Source organism: Podarcis pityusensis (assembly GCF_964106645.2).
Source record: "Podarcis pityusensis genome assembly, chromosome: 1".
Classification (NCBI taxonomy): Eukaryota; Metazoa; Chordata; class Lepidosauria; order Squamata; family Lacertidae; genus Podarcis; species Podarcis pityusensis.
In genome coordinates, this window is record NC_138028.1 from 61540815 (window position 1) to 61567496 (window position 26682).

Below are 26682 nucleotides of genomic sequence, written 5' to 3' on the forward strand. Positions count from 1 at the left end.
AGACGCCAAAGCTGAGCATGGCAGTTTGGGCCTATTGTTTCGTAAGAATAGATAAAATATTAAAATGAACTATCTATACATATTAAGGAAACACACACACACATCAAAGATAGATACTATGGACAACCAGTCCACAGTAAAGAAATGTCATAAAATATTATGCCCATAAAATAAAGATTCAATGGTTTCCTAATTATACAATCTGAGAGGTGGCCTTATTCGTCTATTTATTATAGCTTTCACTAAATCACAGGTGATTTGCTGCTTTGTTTGCAGATCACTGCTTAAAATGGTGTCTTTTTAGGGAGGAAGTGTTCAGTTTATTTTGCTATACTGCAGCAAAAGCTGCTGAAATGTGCTCTAGTGCTTGTACTGCGCAACTGGGTCAGTCAATGCGTCAGGAAAGGGAGTCAAACATGGGAATCCGAAAGTTAATTGTCAGCGTCTCGTAAACCCCCGTTTTCTTTGAGAAGTACACTGCTCTCTGGAAAACCTGGAGACGGAGAGACCTTGACTCGGCTCCTCTTTGGTTTCCATGGCATCCGCTCTTCATTGACTTCATTGTAATGAGCCCGCCCAATTCCCCTGGAACATTGATGGTGGAGGAAAGCTTCCGATTGCTCTCTCCGTGGTGCTGAAAACATTTCGGAGCACGCTCTGTTCCTTGTGCGCTATCCATGGTGCTGAAATCTCTCTGGGAGGCGCGGCAGTGAAGGAAGGTGGCGAAAAATTGCCAACTACGTCTGAAGGTGTGACCCCTGCAACTCTGCTTTAGACCACTCTTTCCAGCACTGGAGCAACTGGTTGATGTGTTGCACACCAGTGCCAGAGTTTGTAACACAATCATCAGGGATTCACCCAAATTGGCATGAAGTAGGCACTGGGAAGGTTTGTATTCATCCTCTTTTGAAGTCAACATCGTCTGACGACTCACTACCTCTACCTATCCCAAATGCAGTAAACTAATCAGCACAAATCCAGGATTTTACTTACAAATTGGACTTTGAATCCAGGCTGTTCTCTTTTTTCAAACTCGCCATGGCTCCTCCTGCACCTTTTGCTAGTGGATCCTTCACCTCCAGGAAGACCTTCTAGTTGTGTCTCACAACTTCGGTTCTATTCAGAAATCTGTGGGCTGTATGTAGACACTCAGTCGTCTCCTCTTTCTGGCGCTGGCTCTCCTCCTTTCCTCCTCGCCCACAGTTACACACATACACGCATACAGAGAATCTCTCTCTCTCTCTCTCTCTCTCTCTCTCTCTCACACACACACACACACACACACACCTCTTTATCTGGATGCACACCAATAGCCATTTTATGGAGAAAAGTTAGACATGGAACCAATATGAGCCATCATCACTGTTTATAAGGGTGCCCTAGCCAACCAAGTGAACGCCAGTTAAAACCTTTGCAGGAATGGAGTCCGTAAAACAAAGGATCCTGACCCCTGGCAAGGAGGGGCTGAAAAATTTAGCTGGGAAATCGCTGGGTCAACTCTACAGGTAAGGGACGGGATTGTCTTTGGTGGGTAAACATATTTACCATTGTGGAGCTTCTTAAACTGTGGCTCCTGACTTCACTTCTGATACGAGGATAATTTCACATACAGCTGTGACCAAACGTGGGTATTATTTGTGCTCTTTGGGTTTTGCTAGCTCGGGCTTTAACTTCAACAAAATGGTATCCAAATGGTTTTGATATTTAAGCATTTAACACCCTTCTATGGGGAAGCAGGCACCAGTGGATTCAATATATTTGTTTCCAGACATTATCTTAGAAACACAGTCAGAAAAATCATACCAGTGTTGGGTAATTTATTCATTTTGTTCTGTGTATTTAGAACCTCACAATGAGCAGTGTAGAAAATGCTTTCTTTTATGGGGGGAACCCCTTTGCACTGTATTTGGGTTTTAGTTTACAATTTATTTATAAGAAAGTTTTCCCCCTCCCCCCAAGGAAGAATTAGCACGGTTTTCGATTTGGATTCCCCATTCCCCAGTGTATTCTCCCTTCAGACGAAGAAAAACATGGAGATGCATAAATAATTGATAATCTAATGTCTTCTTTCTGGAACACACATAAAAGGTAGACCATAGGAAAGAGACACTTAGGGAAACGTGTGTCCTCCTACCGAACCACCCCTTTATCCTTACACAGAAATGTACTAGAAAAGAAACTGTTTGAAAAAGTACCGCAGCAAACCTTAGTTACAAAAATACATCTGAATTCGATATCAATGGTTCGTGAAAATACTGCATCCTCCCCCTTAATTAAGCCAAAACCAAAACGAAACTAAATGGTAGGTAAAATAATAGCATTTGAGAATGAAAAGATAATGCCAAATTGATTAATTTATTAATCTTAAAAAATAATAATTACTATTTCCCCTTATTCCCCTTATTCAGAGTGGCAGGTTAATACCTGAATAGGAAGGTCACCTTTGGTTGAGCAAAGCCACCATTGCGGCAATCGAAGCATTGTTTTATTGGAGAATATTAGGCTACTTTAGGGTAACATCTAGAAAACGAGGGCTGTACTAATTTTTAAGCCAAAAGGTATGCAGTAATTTTATTGTAAGAGCTGGCTGTACAACCCCAAACAAACACACACACACAAACACACACACACACACACACACACACACACACCATCCCACGTATTTGCTGTCATGCCCAGCCACGTAAATATCGCCTTATTTTTACTAGAGAGGAAAAGGACAGCAACGAAATATAATAAAAGCAAAATGTTGATTCGTATGACAATCTAATATTGCCGCTATAGTCTTAAATAATTTTACAAAGCTGTCTTCGAGAATAAAGAGATATACAAACTGTGCATTTTTTCATGGGTTTTAAAAAACAAATACTGTATTAAAATGTCGAATTAACTCTAGGAATGTTTAATTTCGCATTAAGCTTCGCGGGAAAAACAGGATCTAGTTTTCTCCTCTTGATCTTAGAATTGTCTCTTTACCGTTCTGTTTCTACAAGTCTTTTTTTTTCTTTTTCTTTCTTTTCTAGGCATACAATAATAAGTGTTGGGAAGGAATATTTGTATGAGGAGGCAATGTAAACATCAGCTATTATGTGTTATTTCTGATATTGCCTGGATGAGATTAGGATAGATTATTTGATGTTATGCTATGTTATGTTATATTGTGTTATGCAATTAAGGTCAAGGACTGAATTCCTTGAAACTCGATATATGCATAGTATGTGTACACACACACACACACACACACAGAGAGAGAGAGAGAGAGAGAGAGAGAGAGCGCATAGTAAAATACACCATATCATACCATCCAAAACCCAATCCCAATCTCCCCTCATCCAGGCAAAATAATAGATAATACACAATCGTTGATTCTAACGGGGAAAACAACTTGCATCCCTCTCTCCAAACTAGCCAGTAAAGTAATATGTGAATAAAATTAAACCCCATACCCACGTACTTCTGAGTAATCCCCATTGAACTCAAAAAGATTTACTTCTGGGTATAGGACTGCGCTGTTAATTCGCTCAACTGGCACAGGATCCAGCTCGGATCCCCGTGATGTAGAGAAAAACACTTTTGATCCTAAAATCAGCCGGTCCTGTTCCTAGATCTTAGCTAATCTGTCTTTACTGACCTAGATCTCGAAGGAGTGAAGGTCACCGCTGCACTCCTGTCCGAAATTACTAAAAGTGGTGGTGGGGGGTGGAAATCCCTGCAATGGAAGATCGGATTTGCAAACCGAAAGACAAACGGAATAACATTTCGATCCCATTTCCAAGCCTTCCTTTTGTGAAAGGAAAACGTTTTTCCTCCCATGGAAAAACTAAGGGAAATTAAGGCAGGCGCGCAACCGGAAGGGCGAGAAACAGCAGCGTGCCTGGAATCAATGGGAATTCAATATTGCTAAGGAACGTTGGGGTGGCCATTCAGATCCCTCCCCATTTGCCATAACAGCAGTGAGAGAAAGGGCGCTCGCCTCGCCAATGCACTGCCTGCTTATTCCCACCCACCGACCCTCTGAGGTCCTCGAAAGGAGGGAAGCCTTGCTTGGGAGCGCTCAGTTTTCCACACCGAGGGAGCCGTGCGCCCATTACACGTTCCTCGGTGTCTTTTAAGCCTCCAAGCGCGGGCTGCCCGACAAGGAAGGCCTTCATTCGCGGCCGCCTTGGGATGTAGCTGGAGTGCAGGCCCGGCTGACTCAAAAAGCGCCAGGCGGCCATTTTGAGTGCTGGCAGAAAAACCAGACAACTGGCCGTCGCCTCTGTAAAAAAGAAAAAGAAAAAAGGCGCCCTTTCCCTTCTCAATAGGCCTCACCAGGCCTCATGGGCTTGCACACTCCAACCCCCAACCCCTGCTTTATAAGAGAGTTAAAGCCCTCTCTCTAAAAGGCAAGCAGACGTGGGTTTCGGCCCCCTTTTCCAGGATATGTTTCTGGTTGCAAAGTAGCCCAACATGGCGTCTCCGCAGTCGAACGCCTCCCATACTTCAGGAGATACATAAGGAATGGAGGGGAGGGGGAAGGAATCAAGAAGCCTGGCAGGGGCGCCTCATTGAATTGCTTTGTGAAACCCACGCAGGAGATGGAAACGTTTCCTGAATCACGCCTGCCAACCTCTCGGGTGTTGTGGCGGGATATTTGTCAGTGGTGAGGGAAATAAACGTGTGCCGAAGCCCGCTTGCCCTTTCCAAACTTTAATGTAGGGCAGATCTCATCTGCAACAGAAGGGCCCCTGGTTCATTCTTGGGCCTGAAGCGCTGGAAGGTCACTCTCCGTCAGGGTAGAACTAGGCGGACCAAGGATCTGGCTGAGTGGAAAGCAGTACACTATGTTTCTACACATCCCCAGCGAGGTTTAGCACCCGCTAAATTGATTTTTAAGGCACACTCCTGGTTCAGATTAAGCCCTGAATCTACCTGCCCTTGCTTTAACCTCTGCCACCCACCCCGGGCAAAAATAAAATCCCGAAGATAAATGAGGCCAGGGGCTTGGAGTCCCTTGACTGAGATCATGTCCTCTTTGGTTTGGGCAGAGTCCTCGAGAAGAAGCAGAAGACCGGCGACACCATCGAGCTGACGGAAGATGGGAAACCCTTGGAGCAGCCCGAGAAGAAGGCGCCCCTGTGCGACTGCACCTGCTTCGGGCTCCCGCGGAGATACATCATCGCCATCATGAGCGGACTGGGCTTCTGCATCTCTTTTGGGATCCGCTGTAACCTGGGAGTAGCCATCGTGGACATGGTCAATAACAGCACTATACACCGAGGAGGGAAAGTCATCAAAGAGGTGAGAGAGAGAGAGACGTTGAGACAGTTCTCCTCTTCCACCTGCACCATCACGACTCCCAAACGCCCTTCAGGCGTCCATTTTAAGAACATGGGCTAGACTCTAAGAGAGGTGGCCTGTATGTCATCGTCTGACTTCAATGTTTAGGGAAAAGTTCTTTAAGCAGAACTGAAAAAATGATTACAAGGAGAGATGAATCCATTAATTTGGTTTTGATCCATTTTTTCCTCCTCTTTCTCTCGTTCCAATTCATTCACCCGCATCATTTCCTGTTTCTTTTTTCTTCCCTCGTTTAAAACCAGACTCAGTTTTGTTGTCGTTGGTATGAGAATTTGGTGCACCTGTTGGCTTTTCCTACTGCTTTCTTTCCATGGAGCTCGGAACGGCTTACATGGTTCGCTCCCCAAGCATTTTATATTCACAACCCTGTGAGGTCGAGAAAGAACGTAGCTGGCCCGAGATCATCCCATGAGCTTTCTGGCTGAGTGGGGCTTTGAACCTAGGGTACCCCACCCATAAATAAAAAATGTAGCTCCCCCACTTTCTTACACACAATTATATTTTAGACGACGACCAGCTGCAAGGAACTCGCAGCCCAAGGCACACCTGGAAGCAGGTCCCATTGAGTTCAATTGAACTTACTTCCAATTAGGTGTGGCCAGGAGGACCGCAACCGCAATCGATTGAAAATCCTAAATTATTCAGCTGCGAATGGGGGCGAAAAGAGTCCAGGAGCCCGCACCCCACCCCGGGTGGGATCATGATGCTCCGCTTCCTGCTTTCGCTTCTTCAGTTCAAATCCAGAGGTGGTCCCAAGATCAGACTTCAGCCGTTACATGGCAGCGTCTGCGCTCCGCACTTGCCAAAATCGATAGGGAACAGGGCAGAGGTGGCCCCTCTGGACAACTGCTATTTTAGACCCTTAAACATACTTATATGCCTAATAAATAATGATGATTACACCAAGCGGCCAAAAAGGACGAAAGAGGTTTGTTTCCCCCCTGGCTCTCTGGAAACTTCGGAATTAGGGAGATGACGGTCCATCAATCGTTTTTTACATCGCGATTGTCAAATCAGGTCCGTCTTAGTTTTTAAAAAGCGAGGGAGGGAATCTTTATTAAGAATATGAAGAAAGCGAAGCAAATCTGTATCAAACCCCTAATTCGGAGGGAAGGTGAAGCTTCGTTTATAGGCGGATAAATGTACGTCGCTTCAACAAGATTTTCTCCTTAATAATCGTTTTCTTTGGTGAGAAAAATAGCAAGGTGTTTGTGTCCAATAGAAAAACAAACAAATCACCACATAGTAATCGAGAACGTGAAATGGTTCACAAAATAACGCCCCACCCCCGTCCCCAACCATTTCTCCCAGGGGGGAAAACAGATAACACAAAGTAACCAAGTGGCAAAGGTATCTTATTTATACAATGAAATAAATTGCTGGACGGATCCGTTTCAAACACTGTTGTGTTCGGAAGCTTTTGAACATTATGTTTGATTTGAACCTGGCGATCGCCCAGGAGATTCATTAATCCACCTGTGACCCTTTTCAAATATAGTCGACCCCCTCTACTCCCCAATATGCTAACCTGGAATCATAAAGTCGCAGAGTACAGTATCCTCCTAGCACAATAATATAAATACTAATAATAATTAATAATGAACAGCAATTAAGAATATATAGGCTACAGAGACGTTAGCAATCCCCATCCTTTAATAACCCCAATGTGTTTGTTTGGGCTAATTGTTGAATTTAGCAGCGTCAAGGGAAACCACATTCATATTGTGTGGCTGACAGCTGCAGGTACCCTCCGTGGACCTTGGCTTAGCACCGACCTGTCCTTTCTAAATGACTGCTTACAACGCATCTTCTTTTCTTCCCTCTGTCTTTCCTTTCCTTGGCTTGGTCGCTTTCGGAAGAAAGCGAAGTTTAACTGGGATCCGGAGACGGTTGGCATGATCCACGGTTCTTTTTTCTGGGGCTATATAATCACGCAGATCCCCGGGGGATATATTTCATCCAGGCTGGCAGCTAACAGGTAATGACAACCCGATCTCTCCCCTCCTCCACGTGCGAAGTAAGTAAACAAAGAGCGAGATGTCTGCTCCGCATGGTGTTGGGTTATTCTATGGTTGGTGTTTCTGCTGACAAGGGAAGAGGCAGAGAGCCGCGGAGACCTGTTGTTGGCTCAGGGCTGCTTCTTTTCCTGCATGGGCTGTTGGAAAGAAACAGCCTCCTGTCTGGGGGAAACCTCGATGAGCCACACTGCGGAGCTCAACCCCCACTCCGCTATGGTGCAAAGCGTAGCAGCGCAGTGCGGAGTGGTGCTCCCCATCCGCCAGTACGTGGGCGCAGACTCAGAGGCCAGAATAGTTTGGCTTTGCAGCCAATCTTTGTTGGTGGAGCGACAGACTGTTTTTGTGTTAGACGAACTGAACAGAAGGGAATTCTCTCGCGCTTAGGAGACAAGACAGGGCACCTCCAGTGGTACATACAGTCAGGACTCTGCTTTTACGCCTCTCCTCCAGCCCATCTTTAGATGGGATTCTGTGTAGCTTCTGGCATTTCTGCTCCAAAGTCCTGCTTTGAGGGCACTACCGGACACACCATCCCTGGCAGAGTCTCTCGCTCTCCCTACCAAGGATTTCTGATCTTTTGCCGCAAGTTTCCAAATGAATACATTTCAGTTCAGTCCGGAATAAAACCCACCACCGGTTCTGTGCAACTAAATCCCATGAGACTTGCTACCAAAGAAGGGTCTATGGCAGGCATGGCTAAACTTGGCCTTCCAGATGTTTTGGGACTACAACTCCCATCATCCCTAGCTAACAGGACCAGTGGTCAGGGATGATGGGAATTGTAGTACCAAAACATCTGGAGGGGCAAGTTTGGCCATGCCTAAACGCTGTTTTGCTGGGTGTGTGACTCAGTTCTAGCTGAAATCACTGCCATTTTAACCCGAAATCTGAGATTAATCTTAAAACGGTCATCGTTTATTATCGATCATTTCGGTTCATGTCGCATCTTTCAGTTTCAACATACAGCGCCCAAAGCTGCTCATAACAATGACAACCAAAAAGGGGGGCGGAGAGTCCATGCTCCCTTCCAAGCCCAGTTGAAACGAAGTATTTTGATAGCTGAAGTAATAAAAAGCACAACATTGACTTTCAGTCAAATGCTTCAGCTTAACTAAATTGATTATTGATTATAATAATCATACTCTGCTACTAGTACTTACTATTCAGTTAGCAGATTAATAATTGTACACATTTTCGTCGGACCGAAACCCACGGGTTCGTGTTGGCAAAACACGAATCTCCTGTTTTTACATTGTTATTATTGGTTTTAATGTTACACTTTATGATATGTATTGTTCCTGGCGTTGTTTCCAGATATTATTATTCAGGCATTAATATATTATTCATATATGAAAGCCCTGTTGTTGTTTTTGGTTGTTGTTTTTTGCACATCACTGAAACGCAGTATACTCGTTCGCTTGCTTGTTCGACGGTTCGGAACTATTTCATGCGGTCTGGCTGGGCTCTCTGTTCATACCGTCTGCTTCAAGTAGAGACAAGTCCATTTGTTTCGCTCAGGTTATATATAACCCGCAGAGCTTTTTGGGAAGCCGTCGATGGGGAGTCGAGTGCGTTATTATTAATTATTCCCCTTATTTATTTATTTATTTAAACAAAAAGACTCTGCGTATCTCTCAGATGAAAGGTGGGGGTCCTTATTAATGGGCAGCCGAAGGGGAGCTGAATGAGGCGCCCGCTGCACGAAGCAGGAGAGGAAAGTGCTTTCCAAGAGAGCTTTGCACAATGAAAGGGAAGTGCAGATGGCGCGGGGTCTTAAGGCTCCGTTTCTATGGCGCCTGCCAAGGAGGTTTCAGGCACCCGGGGGGGGGGGCGATTCTACCTGTTAATTAGATCCTCGGAGGATTCCCGGGCGCAGGAGGCATTCAGAGCCATCCTCTCTGGTAGGAGCAAGGGGGGTCCTAGCGCCGCGTGCTCTCCAACCCGGAAGCAGGCGGCCCCGGGCAGGGACTGGATGTTCCAAAGAACAAAGTCTCCGCGCGTAGAGGCCCTTTAGACCAATCCATCAGCCAATGCAGACGTGCTGATCACCCCCCGAATCGATCGCCTTTCCACCCACGCCGCCTGCTCCGATCCTGCGCTTGCAGCTCTGAATGGGGAATGTTTGTGCTATTACAAAACCCCTCCCTCTCCTAGTCCGCAGTCATGAATCAAAGTAACTGTATTCACACACGCGCGCGCATCTCACTTGCCTAGCTCTCTGGGGTGGGAGGCGGATGTCAAGCCGATCGTCATTTCTTGCCCTGGGCAAGATTTCCATCAGTTGTTTGGCTTGAGTAAAAAAGGAATCAGGGATTTAATCGCCACTGCTACCAACCCCCATTGGAGCGCTTCAAACTACTCCGGGTCTTCATCTGCACAAATGTGAAACGGGGTAGCCTAGCTGTAGATTGAATTTCCAAAGGGAAAGCGGGTGGGGGTGGAATCGGACGCAGGGAAAAGTCCTGTAAGAAAGCTTGCTTTCCCTGAACATCCTCAATGCGACTCTATTAAACTGAATTTTACGTCGGATGGGAGAGCACCACCTGATCTAGAATCAGCGCTGATTTAAGGCTGGACTCCTATACCCACTTACCTGGAAGTAAGCCCCGTTGTACTCGGTGGACCTTTCTTCTGAGTAGACGTGCATAGGACTCCCAATTCAGATTAACAGGCATATACAGGTTTGGAAAGACAGCAATAAGACCTAATCAACATCCCCTCTAACCAGCTCCTGGATTGCTACTTCAGCCTCCACGAAGTCGTGCGTGTTCTTCTTTAGCCCTAATTCTCTCCGAATTTATAGTTTTGCGATTATAGTTGTGCGAACTGGTAGATGTGGAGGGAGAGGAATGGCACGTAACTAATTCGGAATGCGTAAAGGAAGACAGCGACAAGATGGAAACCGAGGAAATGGCGACTCATGACAGTCAATCTGTGAGAGTGTACTGTAGGTTTAGATGCCAAAACAAGGGCAATTCTCCATAGAACCGACCGTGGCCGATATTATAAATCAAACCTGTATGCTTAAAAGGCGCATTGAAATCAGATCACCTGCTAGGTTCTAAATCCATGTAATTGGCATTCTATCAACCGTTTTGGATAAAAAGTCCAGTTGTATTTCGGGGCGCGGGGAGGGAGCCTTGTAATGCATGCATACATACATACATACATACATACGGAAGCTGGGAGTTTTTATTTACAGTACTTTCATCTGACTCTTCTGGGCGGAGGGCCCGAGGTTTCCTTGTTGTTGTTTAGTCGTTTAGTTGTGTCCGACTCTTCGTGACCCCATGGACCAGAGCACGCCAGGCACTCCTGTCTTCCACTGCCTCCCGCAGTTTGGTCAAACTCATGCTGGTAGCTTCGAGAACACTATCCAGGCCTGGATTTGGCTTTATAACAATGAATTTTTCTTCTATAGGCAAATATGGGTGGCGTGGCGACTGGGACATCCTGCTTTGGAGCAGCTGGGCTAGTGTCTCCTAAGGACCTTACCAGCCGGGCTCCGCCCATATTGGGGAAGTCATTGCGTGTTCCACCACTAACCACAATCCACAGTTGAGACAATACGAGTGAGTGGACATTTCATCCATACGAATGAATGGATGGTTCCTCCATATGAATAAACGGATAGTTCCCCCATACCAGTGCATGGCCATTTCTTCCATAGGAATGAATGGTTATCTCCTCCATAGGAGGATTGCTTCTCCATTCACTTGGATGGAGCTGGGGAAAAGGACTGGGGCGATTGTGTTCCACATTACTGGAATAAGTGTCATCTCGCACTGGAGCCATCTCCAGGGGTCTGTGGGTGCTATTTGTGGGGGCTGGAGCCCCTCAAAGTCAATGGGCAAAGTTGAAGCCCTTTGTTGCGGGCACCCACAATCTTCGCTGCGAGATGGTACCTATGTTATCTCGGGGTATCTGTCCAAAGCCAGCAATATTGCAAAGGCCGTCAATATGGTGCGGTTGTGAATCTTTGACCTACAACCATTTATCAGCGCCGCTATCACAACCAATGATCAGGGATGAGAGAGCTGCACGGGAGGGCATCGCGTTAGCTACCTTTGCGGCAGAAAATGGCACTGAGTTGTTTTTACGGTGAGCATTTTGGGCATGGGCATAGCCAGGATTTTTGCTAGGAGGAGCAGGACTTTGGTTAGGGGGGACAGAACGGCATTGATTGGTCAGTCAGTTAAGTATTTCTATTGTTTTACTTGACCTATTGCCCTCCTCCCCCCCCCCCCCCCCGCTACGCCCATGATTATGGGTTAATCTGGAAACTTGGAAGAATGAGGAGGCAGGGCTGCGCTTTCCCGACTGGTCTGCGCGCTCCTCATGCAATACTGTAGAATGGCTCCATCGCATTACAAGGGGTTTCCGCTGGGCGAGAGGAGCGAGACAGGCAGACGGTCTCTTTGGGGAGACAGAGAGAGGGCGGCATGATTTCAGACTGCGGAGGATATGTGGCTATTTGTTTCTGGCCAGGAAGCTCCAGGCTCACTGGTCTCCGCATCAGCAATCGGGGATTATTTACTAAACCGTAATTGTAGCCATTTTCGTATAATGCCATGCATTTTCCTAATACAAAGGGGGAATGAAAGCCCCAGTTAACACACATTCAGGTGCCCATCAGAGAGCTCTTCTTACCAAGTCCATTTAGTCTCGAGTTAAAGAGGAAATAACGATTGCGCTTTTATCTTATTAGCCGAGCCTTTAAAGGAGCCGACGACGTCGCCAGTCTTCCCTGGTGCCGTCCTCCCCCCCACCATTGACTTTGTATTTTCTGTCCAGCCAAATCCATTACAGTTGCGTGCACCCCGCTTCACCCCTTATGCCTAGTTTCAAGACGTGCAATGAACGGAGAGTGAATGAATGGTGTCGGGCTGTTAATTAGGAGCAGGGCGCGATCCCTTCACAAGTTATACTACACGGGGAACGTTTGTAAAGAGTGCAATATTTTAATCCAGTGTTTTCTCAGATCCAGTTAACTCACATCAGCAGAACCGTCAAACAGTCAATTCGTCATTCAGGGATTTCTAAGGTGATTAACTTTCTTGGTTGTTTTTTTTTAAACAGTGTAATCAATAAATGAACTGATTAAAATGGTAGGTATAGAATACAGGTGATGCTTTCAGGGTTTCAGAAGACTCTAACAGGGTCAGTTTGAAGGAAAAACCCACTGAAAACAAACAATCTGAAATCCATGATCAAAACTGAAAAACTCTATAAATAAAAAAGCTAGAAATACAAATAAATTGCCCCCCTCCGCCCTCCCATTGCAAAGGATGAACACTTTATTGCGAGGGACAGCTCTAATTAAAACCTGATTAAAAACCCAAACATTAATCTGAGATTAATTAATAAAATCAATTACACCGATTTAAATCAATGACACCATTAACAAGCTGTTGTCATGCACACCGCACAGTACTAAAAGTACTCTTACGAATCAGCTCTAGCAAGGAAAATTAAATCATACTCAAATACATGGATGTGTCTTGTGCAGCAGATCTTTTTATCATGACGGAACTAAAATGACTAAAGATAATAATAATACATACTTTAATAAATACACTTCATCCTTTCAAATGTTGACAACATAGTGGTGTTTTAATTTTTAAAAAATTGCTCAGAGCTGTCCCGATTGATGACAATGACCTTTATTTTTATATAAATGTCATGCATCAGCAGACTCCATTTTCACGTGCATGCACCTATTTGACTGAAAAGAGAGAGAGAGAAGATTGGCATGCAGAAACATCAGAGTATAAGAAGACCCTTGCTGGATCAGACCAAGGCCCATCCAGGGCCGTCTTAAGCATATCCAGCGCCGTGGTGCAAAGCTCCCTCTGGTGCCCCCCCAGTTCCCCAGAGTTTTTTAGGGAGGATGGCGCTGCCGGTGGGGCTGGAGGAGGTGGGCAGGGGCTGGAGGGTGGTTCCTCTGGTGGGGAAGAGGCAGAGGCTGGACACAGCGCCTCCCGGATCAGCTGGCCGCTTCGTGCCATGGTGGCCACGGCAGACAAAGGCTCCGGGCGCGGTGCTGCTTCAGCACGGCATGGCGGAGGCGGGCAAGGGCAGCGAGCTGATGCTGGGAGGCACCACGTCCAGCCTCCGCCTCTTCGCTGGGGCCCTCCAGAACTTGGTGCCCCGGCACCCCGCACCACTAGCCTCTATGGGTAAGACGCCCCTGGGCCCATCTAGTCCACCATCCTGTTCTGATAGTGGCCACCCAGATGCCTATGGGAAGCCCACAAGTAGCACCTGAGTGCAACAGTGTGCTTCTCTTCTGCAGTTCCCAGCAACTGGTTTCCAGAAGCATATTGCCTCCAACAGTGAATTATAACAGTAATTATTATTTCTATAACTATGAAATTGTAGAAATATTGTGGGTGGCTAAAAATTTGTAGGTGACTTTTGAGAACAATGGTGTCATAAGTTTTGGATGTCTTACCTGCATGGGAGAATGGACTATGGAAGTTCTATGGAAATGGTTTGTCTATCCAAATTCAGGGCACACATTTCAGTAGATTTTCTGTCTAGTCTCAACTAGATTATCTGTTGAACAGGTTGTGGAAGAGCTAACCGGCTTCTGAAAGGTTTCCCCAGTGGTGGGCCTTCCGGAGCTAGTTTCTAGGCACCACATAATAGCTTCCAAGTTTCCATTGGCTGCAACTGCACTAGAACCGTGGTTCCCATCCCTAGGATAATTCTAATTGCACAGAAAATGCACAAGACTATTCAGAGACATTATTCAGGCTTTGGCCTAAAGTTTATGGTTAGATCTTTACCTTACTCCTTCAGATGACTCTACCATGGAAACATAGGATGTTGCCTTATAATGATTCAGACCACTGGCCCATGTAACTTGAGCAGTGGTGGCTCTCCAGGGTTTCAGACAGTGAACTCCTCAGCTGTACCTTGATATGCCAGGTATACAAAAAATGTGCTCAAACACTGGAGTGCAGGAAGCTGCTAATGCATGATGTACATGCTTTTATTTTTGTCATAGCACTCTGACTCAGGAATGCCCCTCCTCCAGGGCATATTTGTCACTGCCATTTCATATTTTTATTTTTTTTAATTTTCATGAAACAGGATATAAGTATAAGCATATCATTATCAAAACAATTGGTTTTCCCCCTCCCCCAGATCAGAAGACTAGTACACTAAAAATTTCCCATAGATCTGTATGACTGGTGAGTGCCAGTCATCAGCGTGTTCATGTGAATACTTTATAAATGGATGTCATATTTCAGTAAAATTGCCTGTATCAGTTGCATCATTCAGGGCACACACTCTCTTAGTTTCTCAGATAAAGCGATTGTCCATTCTTCCTGTTTCTATTGTGTGATATGTAGATCAGGCATAGGCAAACTCTGGCCCTCCAGATGCTTGGGACTACAATTCTCATCATCCCTAGCTAACAGGACCAGTGGTCAGGGATAATGGGAATTGTAGTCCCAAACATCTGGAGGGCCGGAGTTTGCCTATGCCTGTTGTAGATTATCAAATTCTTTCCAGTTTTTTTGCTATGAGCAGTCGTGCTGCCATGATGTATATATTGAAGCCTTTGGAGAAATTTCTAGGAGCTGAGAATCCTATGAACCTAGATAGAACCCACAACATAATATGAACAGAATATGAATATGAAATAAACAATAAAAATCCATAGCAGGTTATTAATTGGCAGAATTTCCAAATCTGGTTAGAATTCTGGATTAGTTACAATGCACTTGCAATTCTGTAATGAATCAAACATTTTACCTGGGAATAAGTTCCTTAACTTTCAAGAAGTAAGTTTCTGTTCCACTATATTACTATTCTGTTCCACTACTTCTAACTATATGTGTTCCAGACTAGAGTATGAGATTGTAGAATGTTTGAGTTGCTGAAGACACAAAATGTCCCTAATACTTCCAGTACAAATGGAATTCAACTTTCATACAATACTTTACCTTGCACCCAGTGATTCCCAACCTTAAACACTTTTAATGGCAATAAGACCCATTGGTTTTCACATAGTATATTTCCAAGTACAATATGAAAGATGTAACATTCTCATCCTAAATACTGTGTTTGGAAGCATAGGCTGTTAAAGCCAATGTATCTTATTCCTTGGAAATAAAAAAAATCTGCATAGTGCTGACTGGTACTAAATGTATTTACTTATCTTAAAATTTTTATTCCATTTTTTGACCACAAGACAGTTCAGCAAATTCCCTAAACACAAGAAATAGATGATCAGGTGTGGAAGATAAGACGTTTGCACAGCACTCGGCTTGAACAAAACAACATCTCCCTGTGTAGCATCTAAAAATGGAACAGGGTTTCATTTGTCTATTCATTCCAGAGGCATCTCTTCTCTCATGAGGTGCATAGAGATCTGCCATTGGAGGAACATAATTATGACATCACCATGAATGCTCTAAGGGCAGAGAATAGGAACAAAAAGGTGTCCGCTGTGGAGTCATGAGGGTTTAATTTAGCACAGTCACTCCTTTCCTTTCAGGGAAATTCTCAATGAAAATTTAGAAGCCTGGGATCAACTTTCCATTGATTAAATATTAAGAAATCCGTTGCGTAGGGCTTTTCTATAGCTTTTATGGGCAATTATTTACTACTGTAACAGATTTGCCAGCATAACTCATATGAACAAGAGTTCAGGGCCATTAACTGATCTAGCCCAGAAAAAGGCAACATACCAAGACCTACTTTTCCTTCTTTCACTACACTTGAATCTCACCCTTTCCCCACAACACCATGATGCCGAGGCAATGATTTACCAAAGAGCTCATCCAGAGAGTTTGGGGCATTTGAACCAATTCTGACAGTCCAAATCTAAATTCAGCACTTCATCTGTGTATTAGACTAGTCTGCCCCTTCTTTAGACTCTAGAGACATGATGTTCTACCCGCTACACCTAGTACTGTATGTAATGAGCTTGAGCAGACTAATGATCTTGTAGTCTTCTGCCACCCTTTAATTTCTTTGGATAGGGACCAGTATTTTATAATAAAAATATTGGTATGGTAACTTTAAGTAGATCATCAGAATGACTAATCAAAACATTTTGATCTATTAACAGCATGCTCTGAATTAGACAGGAGGTTTTTTTTATAAAAAAAGAATTATTTTAAAAATACAAATATGCAAAGGGGGGGGGGAGCCCAGCTGGTACCAGTTTAAGAGAGGCACCCCTTCTCATATCAGAGGACATGCCTAATTTAAATGGTACCTGTAGAGTGACATGCACATTGTGAATAATCTAAAAACAAAAATATGCTTTTGACCCTTCAGAACAACTGTTATCCATATATTCATTTCTGAGATTTACAAACAAACAAACAAACAAACAAACAAACAAACAAGACTACTTGGGGTTTCTGGAATGACATCATACCGCCTCCCCCCCCCCCGGCCAACCACAGATAGCATCCATTATTTCTGAAGGACCAAAGTGAATCTACCATCTTAGGTCTGAGTTTTATTCAGACCATCTTCATCAGATTACCACAAATAACTGGTAGGAACATTCACATGTAGGTTCATTAGTATCACATATCTGCAATTACTCAGTCAAATTATACATTTTCTTTAAAGGCAGCTAATGGCAATTGAAGCATCTCATTTGCTTTTAAGGAGCATTCTTGAATGTCACTATTATAGTTGCTCCTCTTAAAGTGGCCAGTGTCTAAGAAGGCTGTGCATTAGCATGATCTCTTGTGTGAGCAGGTGACCTTCTACAGTACAGTTCCAGCACTCCATTTGATCTTCATTTTGGAGTCTTAATTGAGCTAGCTGATGTGAACTTACATTCCTTTGAAAGCCCAAAAGATGTCATTTCACATCATCACAGAGTTAATAATTTATCTGAGAAATATAATTGTAATGGGCTTGTTTGATGATGTGATATTTCAAATCGTCATATTGGTTTATTAGGTTTTTTTTTTGCTAAATGTATGAATTATTTAAACAATGGGGTGCTTGCAGTATTTTTTTTAAAAAAGAAATTAATCATTCACTGCTTGTAAGAATTAATTCTGATTGCATGAGTTGTCCCACACAGCCATTGTACCAGACAGGAACAGAACAGTTGTGTCTTCATATTTCTTATCCAAAATTCTTTTTCAGTCTTGCTGAGGCTGTCCGTATGTTCTTGCTATTATAGCTGGTGTTTGGTCCTAGTAACTTTAGATTTATATCAACATCATCAGCGTACTCACAGAGGAAATAATTAGCTGGTGGTGGGACAGATGTATTGAAAAATATGTAAGTTCATCATATAAGGCTCAGGAAAGCCATATTCATTTCTCATGCTGATTTTAGCCCACAGAAACTCCATAGTTATTGTAATAGGAACTTCGCCTTATTCTGGGTCTATTATTGTCTCTGACTCTGATAGCCATAACTTGACATTTTAAGGTTTAAAAGCAGTGATGCAACTGGAAAATGTGCACATGAGGATTTAGATGTGCACATAAAGGAAGGGCACGTTGAATCAACTGGGTGATGTATACATAAGAAGAAGCAGACTAAAAATAACCACCTTTTCATGGAGACTGATGTCATTAATACAATAACAGTTGGATGTACTATTCATCAAGTGAATTGGAGCCATCATACTGGGACTCTCCAGCTTCTTCTCTATGTTCCCAGTGGTCATGGTGGAGAATACCAGAACACACAATGTGATGGCCCCAATTCATCTTGGTAAATGGCAGCAAAAGGCAACCACTTACCATGATGAAGCAATAATAATAATAATAATAATAATAATAATAATAATAATAATAATTTATATCCTGCCCTCCCCAGCCAGAGCCGGGCTCAGGGTGGCTAACATCAAAATATATAATACATTAAAACATAAAGTTCAGCAATTGACTGAAATACATCTTAAAATCAGATTAAAACCAAAATAAGATCAGATGGCTACCCACAAATTATAACTATAGGGGTTGGGAACCTTAAGTACTCACCAAGCTCAGCTATTTGTATGAGCCGGTGAGAAGAGTTAGAGAGGCCACTTATACGCAGGGTCTTGTAAGAGGAGGGGGGTCAGACTGGGCCCCGACCAAAGGCCTGGCGGAACAGCTCCATCTTGCAGGCTCTGAGGAAAGATGTCAAGTCCCACAGGCCCTGGTCTCTTGGGGGAGAGCATTCCACCAGTCATGGGGTATACCAGGAGAGGCTGTCCTGTAGGTTCCCGGGGTCCCAGGTTTTAGAGGGCTTTAAAGGGTAGAACCAGCACCTTAAACTTGACCTGTACTCCACTGGGAGCCAGTGCAGCTGGTTTAGCACTGGATGGATGTGGTCCCACATCTTCTTGGAAAACATAATACGTGTTCTGCCTCTTTTTCTCTCACTGGGGAAACACAAGTAGATTGACAAAAAATAAAAAAAATAAATCCCTGTCCATAACACACACACACACTGGGCTGCCGTCAAAGTCCGCAAGATAGATTACTGCTTTTTCTAGAGTGTGATAACATGAAACTGTGTACTCTGTGTATTGAAACAGCCAAAAGAAAAATAATGCACATTTAAATATCCCTACACCCACTTAATCTCAAACAGGAAGAGCTTGCACTGGTTCTGAAACGTGTCCAGAAGAATAGTTCTCTGGTTAATCTCCAGGAAAATAAAATTCCATAAATGATGATCATATGTATCAGTGTGTCTTAGATGTTCAAACTTGAGGCTCAGGTAGCATTATTCACAGGACCCTCTTGTTTGATTTCACAGATTGTAGTGGGCCATAAACAAATCTTCATGCTATCTAGTTTTGCTGGATTATTTACTGCAAGGTGTCTGACAAAGCAACTGCATTAAGCAAAGTGGTTGTCTGGAGATAAAACACAAACAGATTAACCAGATTGTCTGTAGGAAGTGAAATTCTGTAATTCAGAGTGATCATGGTCACACAGTAAACAAGTGCCCTTGAGCTATTCTCCTTGAGCTTAGATTTGTGACAGCAGAATTCAAGGGAATTTAATTTATTTTTCCCGTCTAGCAGATGATAATGAGTCCTATTAAAACTTGACTCCCAGTTAAAATAGAATAGTCACATGTGTGTAATTGGAAGACAAGAATGCTTCACCACCATGGAATAATAAAAAGTATGCGTCGTTGAACTGTTACTATTATGCTTCTGCTGTTACTATCTTGAGCATCGTTCTTTTGATTCTTACAGTGCTGATTTGTTGTATTCCAAGGCACACAAAAAGAACCATGTATATTCAAACTGTGGCGTACATTCTGGTGGAATGCCACTCAGGGGATTCTCCCATTGGCTGAAAGCAGATGGGTTACCTTTTTTCTGTGCCCCCTCCCACTGTGCTTCTGGAAATCTGCTTTGAGAACCTCAGAGGCAGCATGAGTGTGGCACAGAGGTTGCACACACACACACAAATTAAAAATGCATTACATTCAAATTAAAAAAACATAGAAATATCAGCAAACATACTGGTATGGTAGTTAAAATGGTAGAACAGAACTGAGGAGAATCAAGTCCATGTTAGTCTTTGCTGTCATGAAAATCACTGAGTGACGTTGGCCAATCACTATCGATACCACCATAAACCTCCTTTAAAGAATGGTTGTGAGAATAACATGCGTTGAGGAGCAATGCTATGCCACCTTTGCTCCTTTGAAAAAAGGTGGGATAAAGTTTAAATACAAAGAGCCAGATTATTAAAATATCAGCGTCCATAATAATACAATATATACTTGTTGTTAACCAAACGATTTCTGTAATGTCTCATTGTGTTTTAAACTAGTCCACATACTAGGTGCAGCTTGCTTTTGTAATTCTAGTGTAGTAGTTAACAGATTCTTTTATAGTGAAGTCCACTAAACTGACTTCAGCTTCTTTCTCTGTTGTTTGGAATCTTTGCTTGAAGCCTGGTTCTTCCTTGCTTTCCACTGGCTCCCTTGGACCCCTCTTGAGTTGTTGTTTTTTAAGCAGCAGTGGCAAAATAACACTGGCACTGACAAGAGCATCACTGTTGTTTCTGAAACTCCTCCCCCACCTCCTGCCTCCTATCTGTCTCTACAAACTGCAACAGTTTGTATGTTGTGCATCAGCCTAAGTCTGTTTAATGGGGAAGCCTTTCCCCTAGCAATACGATGGTATCTATAATGATTTTGCCCTGAGGGGATTTCTTCAACTTCACACCTTTCTTATGATAAAGTAATGGATCCCGTAAAGCTTTTGCAGCTGACTGGGTATATGTACAGGTTTTGATGTGTGTTGATGGAATGTGAAATGCAGGAAGGTTTTTCTTTTTAAATGGGCGAAGGAGGCATGAATTGCTGCACACATGTCTGTGTGCTAGGAGAACGAGAACAAAAGCTAGAGTTTTGTGAATTAATTGTCCACCGTTAGATATTAACCTAGAAAAATAATGGCATTCTAATTAGTTCCACCACACACTTTCAGCAATGCAAGCATTAGAGACGTCCCATAACATCCTGTGATTTCATGTACTCATTGTGAAATTAACACCTCATTAAAAAGAGATGTTGTCAGGCATACTCATCTTTACAGAACTGTAATAATGATGCTTCCCTTGCCCATAATTCTCTTTGCCTGCAAGAATGAAACCCATGGCTATGTTCTGAAATTTAAAAAGGTTTGAGTGTAGGTCACCTATAGATAAGTCTAGTAAGAACCTGCTTATACTAGACTATGCCTCAGAAAATCTGCTCTGCAGGAATGGGGACCACCTAAGACCTTCTAAGACAGAATGGGAACAGTCAGTGGTGACACTGGGGTGAAATGGGGGTGGTCACAGTAGCGGCAAAGTATATTTCTAGGTGGCTTTGTTGTGTTCCACATGCTCAGATCTCTGAAAGACAAATAGCACTATATATTATTGACAAGTCCTATATATTATTGAGTCCAGCAATGGAGGGGGGCAAGCTCCTTGTGTGTGTGTGTGTGTGTGTGTGTGTGTGTGTGTGTTGGGGGGAGTTTGCCCCTCCTGCCCCCACCCATGGGAACAGGGAACTCCAAGGGGAAGTTGCCTCCCTCCCTTCATCCAGGGGAAGTCTCCACTGGATTGCAACCCATTTCATGAAAAGCCACTCATGAGCCAACTCCATATGCATGAAAATTAATTGTGTGGCTTACAGCTCTGCCATGAGGTTTTAATAACCCAGTCCTATGTGGTGGTGCTGAGGAGTTCCATCATGGACCAGGCATGTAGAGAGAGAGAGGAGAAGTTTAAACCTTCCCTTATCAGCAGCAATCACAACCAAAAAAGAAGTTTACAATCACACACTGGAGGATAATATGTGATTCTAGACTTACTGTTGACCTAATTTATATCAAGTTATTACTCTGTTGCTGCATGGTTGCTGCAGATGTCTTTAGGGGACAAGAACAGCCCTGCTTCATCAAGCCATCCAGTTCAGTATGCTCTTCTCACAATGGCTAGCTATGCCTATGGGAAGCAGGAGCTAAGTGCAACAGCACTTCCTCCACTTGTGATTCTTAGCAGCTGCGGTTTAGAGGTACACTATCTCTGATAGGGGAGATGGGACATAGCCTTATCTTCTATGAGTTTGTCTAATTCACTTTTAAAGCTATCAAAATTGGTAGCCATCAAGACATCTTGTGGATGCAAATTCATAGGATCATAGAATTATGGAGGGGAAGGGACTCTGACAGCCATCTAGTTCAACCCTCTGCGTTGCAGAATTCCTGCCCAAATCCCATAATTTATGTGCTGTGTGAAGAAGGCAAAGGGGAATAAAAACCAGCTTATGCAGCACCTGGCTTGTCTGTGCTTGCCTGGGGTGTAGTGTGCCAGCTTGACATCTTGTTGAAGTCAGTACTTCACATATTTGACTTGGGAGACGATCCCAGACACCAGCATGGGCTTCTTTGTTTTCCACGCAGATCAGCCGGTGCTGCAGAAGCCTCATTGAAAGGTTCTGATCTCCCACCACCCTGCCGTGCCTTTTTACATCGGTTTCCCCACAGAGGGGGCTAATGAAACATCGAGTGATCTCTCCCTCTGCCATATGGCTCGAGGGTCTTCCATTTTTCTGTCATAGGTGATGAAGCCGTGTTCACAACTTAATGATGCACTGAGGGATTTGGGGAGGGGACGGCTGGGGGATTTGCTTGACAAAAAAAAAAAGTGGGTCTCAGATGTGTGGCAAAAATTAATAATGCATCCAAGCTTTTATTAGATTAGAGGTGGTGGCAGAGAATCAGTTTATCCATATTAATCCTTCATGAAAGGCTTAAAATAGGATTTAGTTAGAGAAACACACACAGATGCCTCCACCCCCTTGTCATGTAGAAAGGAGTATATATTTTTAAATGAATAGAAATAGCCTGTCTCATCACTGGTTTAATGTGACAAGGAAAACTGTGAATCCAATGGATCTGTCAGCCTTCAGTGCAGTATACTGCATTCTTTTTTAATTTTAAACGTTGCTTATTCAAGAATTCTAATGCAAATCCACTGTTTTTTATTTTAAAATATTCTCATAAAACAGGCAGTAAAAGAGACAGGGTCAGCTGTTAAAACCAAATCATAAAAGCATTGCTTGTCTCATAAAATAAAAACTGGCTAGAGCAAAAAAATATCTTTATCAGCTGGTGAAAAACAGAAAGCGAAGGGGAGCAACTGTACTTCATGGGGCAAGGTAGGCACAGTCTGGATCAGATCACCTGAGTGGAGCTCTGCTCACAATGATGGAAGAGAGAGGTGTCCAATTATCTTCATCAACTTTCTCCATATCCCTTTTCTTGTCCCTCAGAAAATCTGCTCTGAGGGTTGCAGGACCTATGAAACAGTGTGAGAGATGGTGCTGGAATGGGTAGGGAGAAGGGGCGGGGATTGGCAGGCATAGTTTCCCATTCCTCCAATCAGGTGGAGTTCCTATTGAATCAAAGGTCCTTCTGATCATGGAAGGACCATGCTGGATCGAAGCCTATGAGTCCTGTTCTGACCGTCAGGTCTGGGCACAAACATGACATTTAGCCAGGTTTAAACATGGCAGCCTAGAGGTTTGGAAGGGACTCCTGACACCAAGAGCCATTTGATAGGAGCAGTGTTACTGCAAATGATTTATATAGCATCCTGACACCGCATGGTGCTTTATAGGGCAAAATTAGTAGTAACAGGAACCTTTGTTTATTTAAAACATTCTCATATCTCCTTTCTAGAAAACATTTTTAAAGAAGCTCACTGTAGTGTAAAAGCCAACAACAAAACAATTTCTAACCAAGAACAGAAGCGGATTTACAGGAGTGTGATATAAATCAGTTGCACTTGGGTGCGGAGCCTTGGGGGCAATGGAAGGTGAGAGGTGGGGGTGCAAAATGTTGGTGTTGCACAGGGCACTGCTGAAATTTGAGACCCCAAAGTCTGCCACTGTCAAGACAAAATTGGATGGGAAGTAAACAGTCTAAAACAGGGGTCAGCAACCTTTTTCAGCCATGGGCTGGTCCACCGTCCCTCAGACCATGTGGTGGGCCGGACTATATTTTGATAAAAGATATGAACAAATTCCTATGCCCCACAAATAACCCAGAGATGCATTTTAAATAAAAGCACACATTCTACTCATGAAAAAACACGCTGATTTCTGGACTGTCCGCGGGCTGGATTTAGAAGGCGATTGGGCCAGATCCGGCACCCGGGCCTTAAATTGCCTACCCTTGGTCTAAAAAGTCCTTTAAAGCATCAGAAATGATAAAAATGACAAAACATTATCAAAATCAATAGTAGTGTAGCACTCTTAGCATTTAGCATTTCACAGTCACGTTTTCAGCTGGATCATGTTCGCCTGTTACAGATGGAAATGTAAAGCTGTGAACTGGGACTGTGTCGTAATTCTACAGGGAGTTGATAGCTGAGCAGGAACTTGAAACTGGGGTTCTAATCCTAAGCACACCTTCCTGAGAGGAAGCTCCATTGCAAAGCTGGATTTACTTCTCAGTAAACATGCATACCGTGGTGCTGTAGGGGCCCCAGACTCAAATCACACTATGCCTGCTCATGGGATCTGGAGAGAACCAGCAAGTGAGGAACAGGAGACAGGCATGATGTGGTTAAAAAGGGAAGGCTTCTATAGGAATCCCCAAGAGTAGTGCTTCCAGTGGACTTCTGAGCTTATCCTCCCCAAATAGCTTCAACAGCAGCTTCCTCCCACCCACAAATTAAAGGCTTAAGGACCTCAGGGATGTTTGGATTGGGACCATAGCACAGGCAAAAGGGCTAAAGCATTTGTAGCTCCCCACCAGGGCCTTGACCTAGATTGGCTCAAATCCTGCTGGCTATTTCTGCAAAGAGAAATCCTGGGCAAATGACATGATTAATGTCAAGCGTAGTTTGGCCCTCCGTAGACAAAGTGTAGGGTACATAGCTGTCAACGTTTTCCCCTTTTTAAGGGAAATTCCCTTATTCCGAATAGGATTCCTCACAAGAAAAGGGAGAAGTTGACAGCTATGGTAGGGTACAAGCATTTCTGGAAGAAGGATGGATGTAAAACAAAGGGACTGGAACAGCACAAAGGCTTTTCTGACAATAAAAGCAATCTGTTTTTTCTCTATAATGTTAAATGTTTGCTAGGACCGTTTCAGTGCCAGTGCTGTATTACTATATATTCTCTCATACTGGAAGAAGGAGTGAACGTGGTGTAGGGAGTTGAAAGTAACATTTATATTTAACTGATAGACCAGTTAAAAATATGATTTACTTTGGATAAGGAAATACTTTCCTGAAAGTAGAATTTAGTGAAGCAATTGCTCCATCTGCTGACAGATAACCACACAATGTGCTTTAATGTCCTTAAATGATTCTTTTTTGGATATTGCAGACATACTTCTGGTTTCCCCCTCCCATCACCTGCATTAAGACTGCATTAAGACTCATGCTTTCCTGGGATTAAACCCCACTGTAGGACTGTAGGACTTCTGAATCAACACAGATAGGATCGTGCTGCTAGACTCATATTAAAGCAAGTGCTACTCTTTAATGGTGTCTGAAAAGGTGAAAAGGGTAGCAAGCCATGAAATGACTGTGGTATAAATGTTGCAGTACAGAATGGAACCCAAATAACCAGAGTGACTCTGGAAAGTGGAGCTATTTTTGATAGGGAAAAATAGAAGCACTTGCTTAAACTGCCTTTGCTGGCAGGCTGTATCTGTTGGGTTTGAATTTGTTTTAACTTTACAATTGCCCTAGCTTGTATATGTTGCTGCTTTATATACAGTGTACGTTGCTGTTTCATTGCTGTGTTGGAATTTCAGTGTTATTACTACACATACCCTAGTGCTTTTAAGTAAAGGCATTATAAAATATTTTATATCAATAAGTTAAGAGCAATGTTGCATTTAAGGCATTTGTTAAAAAGTCCCTGTGATAATATAAAGTTTGCAAATTTAGACACCTCTGTTCCAGATAGTCTGGCAATTTAAGGAGATGTATCAATACAAATGTTATACAATACAGATGGGAGCAGCGAGTGCCAGTGAATATGAAAAGGTCACTTAGAAGGCTTAGCCTTGTTACAGCAGAGGTCAAACCTAGCATTTGTTGTTCAGCTTTATTTTATCCTTATTCTTCAGACATTAGCTTTCTTCTTATTTTGATGTCTGCTTTATAAATACCATTGTGAGATTTTGGATGAAATTCCTTGTACGTTGCAGTACAAGGTTGCATATATAGAAATATAGGCTGTGCCATTAAAGGGACAGAAAATAATAGAAAATGAAACACTTTCATTTCTGCTTTAATTCAGTAAAGAAAGTGACTCCTGAAACAGAAAAAGCACAAAGATAGGCAAGGAAAATAGTGTGACTCAAGTAGGAGCATTCAAGCCAGATATGCTAGCCTAAGAAATCCAAAGGAAAACAGATACGTTTGAATAATGATTATCCAAATTTCTGAAATCAGAAATAATCAGAAATTTGGATAAACAAAACCAGCTGTTTACTTGTGCAACACTAAATCCCTGAAGGTCTAGTCTTATGAGCTGCTGGGGTTTTGCATTACAGTATTTGTAAAATCAGGCAGCAAGTCAGGTAAATCCTATTGGTATTTTATGCTAGGAGTGTGCACATGTCCCAAGATTTGCCTTGTATCTGCACATGTGCATTAAAAAAAATCTGATCTGTTTCTAGCCATTTAGTGTTCTCTCTGTGTTGATCTGTGTTCCAGGCCCTTAGCCACTTGGTATAAACCAAAGCCCTGTGTTTCCCATTCACCATAATGGAGAATGTAAACATAACTACAACTTTCCCCCCTTTTGGCCAAAGTGGATGAAATTTACAGGCACGGGAAAACCCTACTGTAGT

At 43.2% G+C, this 26682-nt stretch overlaps 1 protein-coding gene across 1 annotated transcript in view; it reads left to right on the forward strand.

Moving 5' to 3' along the window:
- Positions 1–429: 429 nt before the first annotated feature.
- The window catches only part of SLC17A6 (solute carrier family 17 member 6), a 45230-nt gene continuing 18977 nt past the window's right edge, over positions 430–26682 (forward strand). The window contains exons 1-3 of the mRNA XM_080983346.1: positions 430–1505; positions 5028–5280; positions 7200–7318. Of these exons, the coding sequence (XP_080839472.1) occupies positions 1420–1505; positions 5028–5280; positions 7200–7318 (458 nt within the window). The 5' untranslated portion in view covers positions 430–1419. The remainder of the gene's footprint in view (positions 1506–5027; positions 5281–7199; positions 7319–26682) is intronic.